Below are 15,020 nucleotides of genomic sequence, written 5' to 3'. Positions count from 1 at the left end.
CGCTCAGATTACAAAAGTCTATTGGTATTACAATAATGTTATCATAAGATGAGTATGCAATCTTGTCTCAGGTTGAAATTTTATTACTGACATGGATTGAAAAGTCAAAATATGGAAGAGTTTTTATACTTGAAAAGTTAATAAAAAATTAAGAGTGAAAAATCGAATCAGGATTTCCATAAGTGGGGTAATGATAATGGACAATGCCAACACTAGAATATTTGATAAGTTGATGCTATTGGGAAGAAAATATCAATTTATCACATTGACAAAAGAATTTAAAAAAATAAAGGCCACAGAAGTCTATAAAAGTAGGAGGCATTTATTTGAACTATAAATCGATATAGTTTTTATTGTGGCCCATATAATGATAGATATCCTGAACATATCATTTATTTATGTCATATCCTGAACATCACACAACAAAACAAAAGTATGTAACTCCTACATGATAACATGATGGTGCAATGGTATTGCAGAAATTATACAGAAATAACTTTTTACAGTTCATGAATATTCTACCTCCAGGATATACATATAATCACATGAGAATGGTCATTTACCTTATTTGGGAATATGATGTAGTATATGACATCATAGTACCCTCATCATTTCTGTTTTCATAATTTTCTTTCAAATCACTTAAACGTGCACAACAAGGACAACGCTCGACCAGTTCCCTGAACTTTGCCAGCCTTAATATTCCCAGATACCAATGGCTTTCCAGAAAACCTGAGCTCAGCACAATCAGGCCAATTTCCCTCCAAAACAGAGCATCTCGACTTCATATTTAATTTTGGTCCTCCGTGAGTCATCCCTCATCCCTTGAAACTAATCAAACAATGATAGCACAACCCCACTGTTATTGTTTATACCCGGAAAATATTGATATACCTGTTTTCCCTTCCCCGTTTATTCCCCCCTTCCTCGTTTCTGAAATCGACCATCTCTTTATCCAATTACATTCCCATCAAGATCTGGTCTGAAACCACAAAATATTATCCTCCGAATGAGGTATCTAGCTTTGCGGTCCATTGCATTAAAACATTTTTCATCTTGGTCCCCTCATGCTAATTAGGGTTTCCTCTAACGAATGAAGGTAGTGTAATGATCCAGACCATTTCTGTGAATTTAAGAAGGGGTATTCTACAAATGGAAGCATGCCCTGCATCGAGACGTGCACAGTTTGCACACAGTATACATATTTAGGGCAATCATATTCTTCAATATTTTGGACTGAAATTGAATTGAAAGTTTGCCGAGAGACAAGAGAGCTTTTTAATAGACATTTTTAATAGACATTATAATATTACGTTGATGATAATGATGATGATGATGATGGTGACGATTATGGTGAAGATGATGATGATGATGATGGTGGTGGTGGTAGTGATGGGTGAACGATAATGATGATAATGCAGATGACAACAACGATGAGGATAATCTTGATGATAATATGGATGATGATGATAACATAAGGATGATAACACCTTCTTTAAACTAGTTTTTTCTTTCTCATCACTCATGTTTCCTCAAAGCTGTGTTGAAAGGAATTAATCAAATTGATCCCGTGCCCCTGAACCCTGGGGAAATTCTCACCCCTCCCCCTGAGCAATATTATGTAATAATTGTACATAATGAGATAATGCTTTTAACATGTACATGGGCATCATAAATATTAATCATTAGCAGTCTCAATACATGACAGATACAGTATTCCCATCCATCTCTGCAACATCAATTGAGAATTTCATGATTTCCATTATTTAGGACAGTCTGTGGACAGAGACTATTTTTCTGTGTGACAGTGACCATGCTTGGTATGGAGGACTGTCATCATATTTACAAGTGGACTTTTCTCTCTTTTGTTGATTCAGCCTATAATCATGGGAATCAGCGGAAATTGGACAAGATGGAAAATAAGAAAGGAGGATTATAGAGGAGGAAAGTTAGAAAGAGTGACAGAGACAAGGACGGAGAGGGAGAGACAACGGGAGAAAGAGGAAGACAAAGAAAAAGAGAAAGAGAGAAAGAAAGGACAAGGAAGCAATAGGAGACGAAGTGAGGAAAAGTTTAAAGTGAGAGATAGAGAAATGTAGAGAAGGAAAGTTAGAAAGAGTAATTTAAGAGAGACGAGGGGGAAGAGAGGGGGCAAAAGAGGCACAGAGAGATAGAGAGAGAAAGAAGGACAAGGAGGCAAAAGGCGATAAAGTGAGATGGACAAACTCATTAGTAGAACAAAGAGAAGAGAATGACTGACACACCGGTCCCATCACCCTCATCATCATCACCATCCTCATCACCAACTCGTCTGGTATGACTTTAGGGAGGAGGAAAGTAAACGAGGAACAATACACCCCTGATGCCTGAAATGAGTGACTCACGGAATCTCACCATTTATTGATGAAGGCTGAGCTGCCGATTTCAACAGACAACACACGAAGGGTCCGTAATTTCATCATCAAAATTGTCTTTTGTTTTTTGTTATATTTTGCCAGGCAGACGATCCTGCAACTAAGTTACAATCATCTCTCTCTCTCTATCATACCATTGTGACTCAGTTGTCACACCTATTTGGGCAATACCCTATATTTTAGTTTTGTTTTAGGTTTGAAATGAACAAAAGGCAAACTAGGGTATGTCATCACATGTATTTTAAGAGCTGACTACAGTCTTATTTTTAAGCAAGTAATTTAAATAATACCATGAGGGGAATATAAAGAATATATTTATTTCAGTTCATGACTAAATGAAACATTACTTCATTTTACATCCTCTTCTTCTTTTGCTTATTTTCCCCACTTTTTAAATAAATTATATGTTATTATCTTTTAGGTTTTCCTTCTCCCCTTTCTCTTTCTTGAGTTTCTGTTTCTTACAATCCTTCTACCCTCACATGAATTAAAGTCATTCGTATAATAGACATGTCCATTTCTGTCTATTCATGTTTGTCTGTCTCTATAACTGATGTCAAGGTATGTAATATTGGTTTCAGTAATCCATGTCTGCCTATGTATTTCTACCCCCCCCCCCGTCCCCTCTCACTATCATTTCCATTAAAATGTAACATCGGGTTCAATAACACATTGCAACACCCGCCTAATCCGGACAGCCAGCTAATACACCAATTACCTCCCGCCAAATAGCTCAATAGCCGGGCATGTTGGTTCATTAATCTAATTGATGCCACAGCTCAGCGCATAGTCCAACGTTAATAACCAAACGAATTCACTTTACGGCCAGCGGCAAAGTCAGGCATGTGCTAATTCTACGAAAAGCACAGCTTGGCTCCAATTTGTATACGAGCACAGAGCACAATTATACAAAACATGTATGAATACACTATACGTTGATGAAACTGACTACACATTATCATCCATGGGTGTAGAAGTTCATTAGTCATGGCATTATCAATAAAGCTAACAAACCTCGGACAATCTCTAAAAGAGTGGACAATATTATAAAAATTTTGATTAAGATTAGGTGATTGTGGAATATATTAATGACGTTAAATGCATTTTATTAAAGAAGTTCTGCATGCCCTATATTGCAGTTCTTTGTTAAGACATTTATGAACTTTTTATCATTTTTCAAGCCAGAAAAAGATAAATCTCTGAAATCCTTGGGATGTTGATAATCACACTTCTGAATAATCGTAATATCACATCTGTGTTGAGAGTAGCAAAAATAGAAACAAAATATTAATCATGAAAATGCATTTAATACATCACAACATTAATAAAGTGCAACTGTTATGAAGTTTGAATTATTGTTCTTTACCAGAAGTTTAAAAGAATCTCCCTGCATCTGTTCCGGAGTCCAATGTTCCATCTTTGGTTCCATGTGATGGACAAACTGACGATGAACATTGAGGAGTTCAGGTATCCTGAAGAACATGGTGTCATATTCTTCCTCCGTCATTACAGGTGTAGATGTGCTGATGCTGGCTTTGAAAGTCTTCATTACCTAAGATGGAGAGAAGATGACAAAATTAAAATTAATTTCATTCAAGCAAGTCAATCATATGAGGGGGGAAATGACAATACTGGCTATGAATATCTTTGATATCACATAGTGATATGGGGCTCAGAAAATAATAACGATTTCAAGGAATCGTAATTGTATTACTTTTGATTGAAAGTGCCATCAAAGCATTTGATCGAATGCTGTATATAACTGATCATTTCAACAATAACCGCATATAAAACATTAATCAACAATCATTTCAAGGAAAATAAATAAATTTTATTCAAATATATATGCATGAGTAAAAAGTGATGACTGAACAATATAAATCTGGATCTCCTGAAAGTAAATTCAATCTTATGCAAGAGGGCAATTTAGTCAACAATTTTGAAGAGTATAATGGTCACACCTTCAAATTAAAAAAAAAATTAATATCAATTGATCCAAGATAATCAGTAATTTGAAGGGGCAAGTATACCACTATCACAACTTAATCTGTCATTCTTAAGATGACTGATTAAATTTTTTTGTATGCAAACAATATGCATATAGAAAAGAGATGTGCAGATAGAGAGATGTTAGATACAGTGAAGTATAAAATTTAAAAGGTCACTTTGTACATCCTATAAGTATTACAAATTATCTATGAAGTACCTCTATATATTTATTGTAAACAAAGGTAATCACTTGACACCACTTTGTCACTTTCGTTAATCCCTCTCCAAACTCTGAAGAGTTTTTTCCGTTTCTCAGTCATTTTCTCCCCCTTTCGAGGCGTCACACCTCTCTAGTTACTTTCAGTCCCCTCCATGAGGCTGAGTCATCTCATAAAACATGCGTCAGTTGAGCGCCTAAACACTTGACCCAAACGGCTTGCCGCCTCGCAGTGCCAATTTACTGTTAGATACAAGAGGACGACGGTCTCTTGAATGCAGTCATAACAGGGGAGTCATTAGCCAATGGTTTGAATAATCACAAAGTCTGTATCTCTATGGGATAATCAAAGCAACAGTGCATGATCATGTATACATGCAGAGACAGGAAGATTCACTTTCATTTGTGACCATATTCAGCAATAAGAGTACTTGTGGGCACTCATTGAAAAAAAACTGACAATTGAGAATTTGAACCTATCAAATACATCTCACATAGTTTAATAGAAAGTGATTTTTATATCTCTGACACATTAAATTAAATTTTTCAAACAGTTGTTCAACACACAAATTCAAATGTCGAATTCTCCAATGTGTCGTACTGCAGATAAAAGCACTCTTTTGACAGTGTAGGTCACAAATAGTGATTGTTTAGTAATGGTATAAACTTGGCAGCAAAATAAACAAAATGATGAATAATGAGGTATATGGAAGAAGTTATGAATTATGTATTTTCTATTACAAAGTAAAATAAACTCTGCGCCATATTTCTTAACTTTCATCCCTCAAATTTATTGACTACCAATGCATTGCCAAAAAGTTTTCCAACTTTTGAGTAACCAGGGGCCCGTAATACAAAGCTTAGCAATGATCGTAGAACATTTTTCTACGATTGATTCCACTGAATACAATGTACAATCAATCGTGACAATCAAGCGTACGATCAATCACTAACCTTTGTGTTACGGGACCCAGGTTATGATTTTCTTTGTGAGGGTATTCATTGTATAAAAATGTTGAAATCAGTATTAGACTATTTAATCATGTAAATGGATTCCTTGTTATAATAATAATATAATAATACTTTTCTTATATAGCGCATAATAAACTGTACGTTTCTCTATGCGCTTTACAATAAAGGTTACAAAGTAAACATGCTACAAACAAAGAAAATAGACTTGTGAATTACAGAATTACTTAATATTTAAACTTACAATGTTTATCTATAAAATAAATACCTATACTACACCTAGTTATGAGTTTCGGAAAAGATGGGTTTTGAGTAAGGATTTGAAAGTTGAATAAGTGGATGCCTGTCTGATATGTAGGGGTAATTTGTTCCAAAGGGTTGGTCCAGCTACAGCAAATGATCTGCTACCATAAAAGCTTGTGTGGGTTTTGGGAATTTGAAGAAGTACTTGTTTGCTTGATCGAAGGTTACGGGGTGGGTTGTAATCATTTAGTAAATTGGACAAGTATGATGGAGATAAGCCATGCTGAGCTTTAAAAACTAAACAAAGAATCTTGAATGTGATGCGCTTTTCAACAGAAAGCCAATGTAATTTCTTCAGGGTACTGGTTATGCTGTGTTGTCTAGGAGTGCGAGTTACCAGCCTAGCTGCAATATTCTGCAGCATCTGTATACGGTGTATGTCTTTTTGGGGAAGACCAAAAAGCAAGCTATTACATGAGTCGATTCGACTGGTGACAAATGCATGGACCAGGCTTTTTGTTGCCTCTACATTCAGAAACCCTCTTATTCGACTGATACATCTGATTGCTATCATGGCAGATTTGCAGATAGAACTAATCTGCTCTTTCATATTGATATGTCTATCAAAAATAACCCCTAGGTTTCTAGCATTGGCAGCAGGAGCAACATGATTGTTGCCAACCCTAACATCAATCATACTTATTTCTGTACGAAACTTCGAAGTGAAATGTATAAGTTCAGTTTTTTCATCATTAAGAGACAGTTTATTTTTGGTTGCCCAATTCCTAATATCAACGATGCAGGCATTCAGTTTTTCAACTGAAACCTGGCGATCACATTGATTGAAGACAATATACATTTGTGTGTCATCTGCATATAACATTACATCAACACCATGAGATCTTATGAATCAAAATTATCTAATAACAGTGACTCAGAAAGGCACTTATAAATGTTTTGCATTTATACTGCTGAGAGAATGAAAATGAAACAGTGATTTATTCATTTTGGGAAATGAGAATTACCAAACATGGTATAAAATAACATTCACAATCAGGAACACCTCTGTCATCATTTTATATATATAATTCAGCAATTTCAGCTTCAGAAATGAAGCCATTCATCATTTATTGATGAAATATTAATGAGTCATTTCTGTCTTTTTAACTTTTGCAAAGTTGCAATATCCTCTAAGTACTTGCGTACACTTCCCTGCCAAAATGCAACAATAGTTGTAATGCAATCTAACCAGGGAATCCCCGGATCATACTTTGTATGTTAAAAATGAGAAATTTGCAAGAAGGTGGTTTAAAAGAGCACCAATGGCACAGGGGGAAGGGGGCAAGTGCCCTAGGTGCCACTTATGGGGGAGGGGGCAAAAAAGGGGCAAATATAAGTGAAAAATGTGAAGACCTGAAACCTGAATCTGCAGAAGAGCCACAGAAACAGGTGTCAAGTTTTGGAAGGGATACAACTTTAGAACTGGATGCAGGTACCAAGTTCCTGAAATTCCTTCAATCATCCTTGTTTTTTATCCCCTTCTTCTATCTTTATCTCTTGCCCTCTTTCTATATATTTCATCCCCACACTCATATCCTCCCCCTCCCTTATTTCTCAATTCCTCTCCTCCCTCATCAATAAGCAGGAAAGGTGACTTGAGATAAATCAGTTTCGAAATGCTCTATGCCCCTCCCATTTAGATCCGAGATTCACCTTTTTATTATCAAAATAAAAAGTGAAAGAAGATATATGATCTCCATAATAAAGTCAAGAACCACTTATTGTGATTTCCCACCAGGATCCAACAACAATTCATTTAAAATGCACTTTTCATTCAGTAATTCTGTGTTTTGAATAACCATTTAATATAGATTAGCATAATAATGACTATATTAAAGACATCACAAATTTAGCACAATTTGGGATCTATCAACACAGACATCTCCATGTTTAACCAACCTACACGTAAATGATCCCATTTACAATTTTTTTCTTTAAAAACGTGCATTTTCAATCCAATATTGGGAAAATATACGTGCACTTAATAGCTTAATCTTCACATCCATATAAGGAGCTACATAGTGGAAGAGCTGAAACTTCACACTGATGTTTACATTCTCTAATTAGTGTGATATACTACTATGCAACATAACCCAAAATCCAAGCACACTATGTTATAAACACTTCAGAATCTTGGACGATTTGTACTATTTATAACCAGGTTTATTTTCCTACTGTAAAAATTCCTTCTTTTATATTTGTTCACTAATCCTGAACTGACAAGCAAACAATCGGGAAATAAACAAACAAAACAAATACACACCAACTCATCCAATAACACAAATACACAATGCTTGAAAAGTCCACTAAATGGTAAAAAATACTGTTCAGAATGAAAGCAAGCCAGCAGAGGAAATATTTTGCTTGTTTGAATATTGAATTCAGTCAGTTAAATAAAGCCTTGGAATAAATGTCATTGCAATATCATGTTGACAATTTATTATTGAAACCTTTGTGTGGGACGGGTCAGAGTAATTGGGCCTAATGACATGTGTTATCTGTACATCAGATTGCACATTCACAGTACCCAGTACATGCTCAGGCACTCAATCATAAACTCTTCTACCATGTATCTTTACAATGTATAATTACATCGAGGTGATAAATCATTCATTTCTCAAAAGAACATTGCTAAACATTGCAATAAAAAATTCCTAAGAAATTGCAATTTTCTGCATCAGCATTGATTGACTGAAGCCCAAGTTTTGTTTAAAAAAGAAACAGCAATTAACTTTTTTTTCTAATATTTAATTTTGGTGTGACGATGAAAATGATCTGGTATCACAGATAATGATCTTGTATTGACTTCATGTGCCTTTATTATTCAAATCAATGTAAGAACTATAATTAGGAAAGATTTTTATGAAACTTGATTGAATCTTAAGGGAAAAGTCGGTGGAACAAAATAGGAAGTTGTGAATACTAACTCCTGCATACACTAAATGCTGTGTAAACTCAATAGGAGTGCTTTTGCATATGTCTCAATTTGTTAAACTTCAGTAGTTATTCACGACAGTGAGAGATGGTAGATGTTATTGTATTAAAGAGTAAATATGGATTTAATCAGGTGAAAATGACAATGTACTATTATGATATGTGAAGGTCACAGCATATGTATAAATTGCCTAATGAGGTGTAATATCTCTTTATAGAAAGTCCACAGTAGGGACGAATTGGTAAAATTGACGAAAAGTAGAAAATGGGAAAAGCTGTAAGGGAAATCAATGCAGATTTCAATGATTATTTTGTCCCTTGTTTCATGAACTGATAAGTAGGCTACTACTTGAATATGATTGAGTTTTTGTGGGTTTTTTTCAGAGACATATTCTTATACATGTACCTACCTTTTGCAGAATTTCCAAGCTTTTAATGTATTTTTGCTCGCTCTCCAGAATGCCACCCAATAACAGTCTCCTGATGCTCAACTTCTCTACCTCTGGTGTTGAAAGCTTGATAGAATCACCCTGTTAACAAACAAACAAACAAAATGGTATCAAACACCTAAAAATTAATTATAACAATGTCCTGAAAATTACATGTATGTTGAAATATGAAACCTTAGATAAATGTGACAGATGACAATATAGCGAGCTTTTCAATTTCAGCCAATTAATTCATCTGATAATTCACAAAGAAAGCTCATTCTCCTTGCTTTTATACAAAACCTCCATCACTTTCGTGTTTCCCTGTCCTGTCACCATCTAAGCTCTAACAATCCAAAGCACCCCCCCCCCCTCTCTCTCTCTCTCTCTCTGTACTATAAAAGAGGGTAGACTACTTCCGATGTATCCTTTCAAATCGTTGCCAATAGGATACTACATTTTTAGCTGAATCAAATCTATTAAAACTAGGGTATGAATCACGACACATAATACAGGTGTTTTCTCGAGTCATTACCAAAAGCCACAAAAGCAGTTCAATAATAACTGTACTTTTTATTCTGGACCACCAAGTTACCAACACAGGATTCAATATTCTAATCTTCCTATATATTCCTAACTCTATTCCACAACAGACAAATTAGCCTATTTATTATCAATGAGCGTCAATATAGGATATACTATTCACCCCCAAAAAAGTGCAAACCACATTTTGGTCCCATACAAAGAAACAACACATCAAAGGAAAATATAAGTGCAATGAGTCAATGCCCGCTCTAATATGGAAGCACTCTTGAAATATTTTTGGTAAAGGTGTTGTAGGGTGCCAGTGGAACTAACCTATAGATTTTTTGACTTTTCAGCAAACCCATTATATTACATCACCTACAATCCATAAAAAAATTATATTATCTCAGAAACTTTTTGAGAAAGGTAGATTTTCATATAATGGACAGTAGAGCATATTTACATCCCTGCATCTTATCAGCATGAGGGCATTGTTAATCTAAAATCTCAACACATTTATAAATGTGGGAATTGAAATGTTCATAACTTTTGTTACTGTGAGGCCCTTTTTTGCAAAAACTTTCACTTACATCTTTCCCAGATCTGTTGGCTTCTGAGAAAAAAACAAAACTTTTCTTTTAAATTTTGAATATCTCTATATCTTATTCATCTATCTTTCTATATTTTTAATCTATTCATTTTTATTCTATTTTATTATCGATTACAACTAATTTTTATTTTTTTCCATTTATTCATCTTTTATTGATGTATTCTATTTGATTTTTTTATTATTTTATTTTATTTATTTATTAATATTTCTTTATTAATTTCTATGTTTTTATTTTTTTGTTATTTATTGTTTTTATTCTCCATTTTTTTTACAGGGGGAGGGGGGGTAATTTAAAGTTTGAATCCCTTTCCACATCTCCACTTACCCTGCTTGGTGTTGTAGCAGAATGTGGTGAATCAAGAGAAGGGCTATGTTGTCCATTATCTGTGAGTGTAATGTTGATATCGTTAGGTCTGATAACGGCCGGATCAACATCTTTATCTTCTACGGAATCCACCGATGGGCTTAGGCTTACTGAATCTGAAGACAGCGCTCCTGGTAAGAGAGGGAAAATATGATAGAGATTTAATATTCATTTATTTCAAATGATATTCTTTTTTTTACATGACAAAATATGGAGTGAATTTATTATTTGCAGGAATTAAAAAATCTTATATAATTCATTTTCATCCAAGAGAAGGAACTCAAAACAGCATAATTACTTACTCATGGCTTTCTGCTACTGTCACACGAATCCTTTCAATGAAACAAGATTTTGTCCAATAAAACCAGGATCAAAAATTGTTTCCTTCAATGGACTATAACCACTGAACAAGAAATATTGCATAAATCCATGTAAGATCCATGAATGATGACCATGAAATGTTTCCAAAGATCAAATTACTTTTTTTTCAATCACAAGCATACTTTAAAACAAATCCTTGTTTAGATTCCATGTACAAGTGAAGGGGAGTAGAGGGGCGAAGTCAAACCAATGTGAAATGTTCCTGTAAGATTTCAGTCACTTATCAATACATAAATGAAGTATTCATCCTTTCCAAATCTTTAACTAAAAAAAACAACAACTGCATACAGGTGACAAGTTCAATCTGACACAATGATAGAGTTTTTTTATCCAATCGGCATAAAAGAAAGTATAAGTACAACTTGAGATAAAATAATTCTCTGAAGCTGGAATCCAATGGAAAAACAAAGCGATTCATCACACTCGATACTGTCCCTAATAACTTCTTGAAGCTTTCATTTCATATACAGGCCCACTCAAATGAAGACGATAACAGCTGGACAGGTTTAGGTTAGTCATAACCACATTGAGATTTCTTGGCCCCTGCTTCTTTGAAACATAATCAATTGTTCAGCTATTGGGAAGGGGAAATATGAGTTGTGCTAATTTATCTATCAATTGACCTCAATGGACCCGATCATCCCCCTCCCATATAACAGCTGGCGTAAACTAAGTCAATTCCGGATATATAAATAATTTCTTAATAATCACAACAAGGTTATACAGAGGCAAGCTATTGTGGAAACTGCCTGTCAGATAACATATTCCTTCCCAATCCTATTACCTTTGGTTGAATGTGGCAACTTTTTCATAGTAAAATAAATGCCACAATTGAAGCTTCTACACAGAATTAAGAATTTACATTAGCTTTTTCAGGTAGGGAATGTCTGATATGGAGCGGCTTTCAAATTATACAGTAGCTGGCTACGAGAAGAATCAATGCTATAAAAGTTTCAAAGGAGTGGGGGTTTTGCATTCAAGTTACCGGGGTTGATTCCCACTTGGTGCGCTGGTGCCCTATGGTAAGGCATTTAAATCCTCATCACCAGGTCCCTCGGAAAGGATCCAAAGCCGTTGGTCCTTCGTCTGCAAGCACAGACTTATATTTGACACTTTAACCAATAACAGGTCTAGAGTAAAGTGAATAGTGAATCAGATCTCATTACTTCAGACTCTGCATTATGTACTATGCAAAATTGCAAAGCATTCATGCTTTCTTTGCAATCAGGTAAAATATCACTACCAAATCACCAAACCCTTTCATCAGCTATAGAGCTATTCTGGCTTTGTATTACTGATAGGGAATGGAAGTGTGTGCAATGATGGTATTCACACTAAAACAAATTTGTTGTAAAAAGGGAGTATATTCAGTATTATTAACTTGGAAAAAAAAAGTTTGTGATGTACAACAGTACAAAAAGGTCCATAAAAGTATTTTAATCAGTAAAATAATTGTTCACATTATAGTAACCCACTCAAAATTTGGGCAGCTATGAAAGACAATAGCTGACTTGAATTCTGCCACACTATGATCACTTCTTTTAATCTAAAATCTCACTAATAATTATGTGATGTACTATTAATGCAGTCACTGTTTTTAGTGGATGGAACACAAATGCCAATATGTCTTCCATTAATTTGAACACACTCAACCTTCCAAGTTTATAACCATGTGGTGAATACATGTAATAGCACTGCTAACTTGCTGAAGTTTCCTTGTCCTGAAAAAGGGTCAAAGAGATTGAGCCGTCTGAAGGACAATCAACCAACCTTAATCATCAATTAAATTATACTATAAGAGGAAAAGGTGTGCTGATGTGATCCATCATTTCAGGGAAATCAACCACCTGTTGCACTCAATAGATAGGGTTCACCATCGTTGAGAACCCTCATAATTTGCTGATTTGTTTTTCTTTTAATAATAAGATCCTGTCCACTCTTGTAACAGGTCCATGATTTAACTGATTTTTAGGACCATTACTCAATTTCAATGTAAAGCATTTTACATTGTTTTATTCCCCTGAACAATAATTTTACAATTGTATTATAGCAAAAATAGTTAAGTTAAATGGTCAGACAAAAAATATATCCAGACACCACCCTCCAGATTCCCTGAACAAAAAAATAGAGCACAATCACATTTAAGCCAAGTCCATACCTTTAAAACACATTTTCCAGCAAACAAAGAGTTTTGTGTCTGCAAAATGCAAACTATACATGTACATAATAGCCTAGCATAGTCATCTTTGCTGTGTATATATGCAATTCATGTCACTACTCATTCACATCACATCAGATCAAATATGAATCATAGGTGTAAGTCAATTTCCCAAATTGAAAAATCATTGTTTATCTAACCTTTGGTTGGAATCACACTGAAACTCTAATTTTTATGTACCCATCATTCTGGTTTGTAGCCATCAATGATGGTAGAACGTCATGCTTAGGATGTAATATGCTGGTCTCAATTAATGAAAAATAATAAATGATGTACTAGAAGTTGACGAATTCCCTAGTTTCTGTTGGAAGGGTCTGTTATCACGACAATTGACGACAATCTGAATAGGCTCTGGGCCCATTGCATAAAAGTTAATATTATGGTTACTTTGCCATGATATAACTACAATGGCAACGATGCTCAATAGCCAATCAAGTACAAGGATACTATGGAAGACACCATTTGATGACAAAGTTACTATTATCATGATTATAGTAACTTTTATGCAAAGGAGCCTTGATCACATCACATACAGTTTCATAACAGGCATTGTTAAGTTTCATTTCTTCAAATCGATCATTGCACATGCACCACACCTATTATTTTCTCTATGGGTATTATTTGTAACTTACCACTAAACACTCTGTCTATCATCTTCAGGTACCAATCTTCCTCTCGACTCCAATATCTATCCCATTCTCCATCATCATCATCACTCTTCCCTTGTTCTTCATGTTCCCACTGATCACCCTCCTGCATTTGCTTCTCTTTTTCCTGCATATTATTATATTGATCATTTCCTCCAGCTCCTTGCTCTTGCTCTTGCAGCTGCTCCACTTTTTCTTGTTTCTGCTCCCCTTCCTCCCAATCTTCTCGTGCCTGAACTTGCTCCTGCATCTGCTTCTCTTTGGTCTCATCTCCTTGCTTTTGCACATGTTCCCCTCCTTCCCCATCTTCCTGCTCTTCGTTACCACCCATATGCATCTTCTGCTCCTCTTCTTCCCCATCCACCTGTTCAATCCCATGCTTGTCTTCTTTCTTGGCTTCCTGCTGTTGCTTCTGCTCCTCAACTTTCCTATCTTCTTGCTTCTGCACCTGCTCTATTCTCTTCTCCTCCTGTTCCTCTTCTTCACTGTCTTCTTGATCCAGCACTTGGTACTCTTGCTCCTGCTTTTCTTCTTTCCAATTTCCATTGTCCTCCTGCATCTGCTCCCTTTGCTCCTGCTCTAACACAAAATTATTTTGGTCATCATGTTCCTGCTCCTTATCCTTATCCTTATCGTTTCCTTGTTCCTGCACTTTTTCCTCTTGCTTCTGCCCATGTACCCTGTCTTCCAAATCTTCTTGGTCCTGCACCTGTTCTTCTTTCTCCTGCTCCTCTCCTTCTCCATCTTCTTGTACCTGTCCCTCTTTTCCATTTGTGAGAGCACAGTTCCCATTATCCATGCCCTCCATTCTTTACCATGGAGCAATCAAAGAATTTTAGTTCTCCAGAAATGTTGCAGGTACTCTTGCAGACACTGAGCAAACTGTTCAGAATATTGACCTTTCATTGCTCATTTGATTTTGTCAGCATGGCCATGCTATGTAATCTAGAATAAAAGAACTTCTCAAAAGAGTTGTGAGACTCCAAACTGAATGTGGGTAATCACCATAGTCCCATTTCAG

General features: G+C 35.4%; 1 protein-coding gene across 1 annotated transcript in view; it reads right to left on the bottom strand.

Moving 5' to 3' along the window:
* Positions 1–14,807, bottom strand: part of LOC129284279 (active breakpoint cluster region-related protein-like) — a 61,239-nt gene extending 46,432 nt beyond the window's left edge. The window contains exons 1-4 of the mRNA XM_064106294.1: positions 13,985–14,807; positions 10,715–10,884; positions 9,237–9,356; positions 3,781–3,966 (exon numbers count right to left, since the gene is read on the bottom strand). Coding sequence (XP_063962364.1) covers positions 3,781–3,966; positions 9,237–9,356; positions 10,715–10,884; positions 13,985–14,807 — 1,299 coding nt within the window. The remainder of the gene's footprint in view (positions 1–3,780; positions 3,967–9,236; positions 9,357–10,714; positions 10,885–13,984) is intronic.
* Between the last annotated feature and the right edge of the window lie 213 nt (positions 14,808–15,020).

This window comes from Lytechinus pictus, chromosome 2 (genome assembly GCF_037042905.1).
Source record: "Lytechinus pictus isolate F3 Inbred chromosome 2, Lp3.0, whole genome shotgun sequence".
Taxonomy (NCBI): Eukaryota; Metazoa; Echinodermata; class Echinoidea; order Temnopleuroida; family Toxopneustidae; genus Lytechinus; species Lytechinus pictus.
This window is presented reverse-complemented; position numbering and strand designations above follow the sequence as displayed.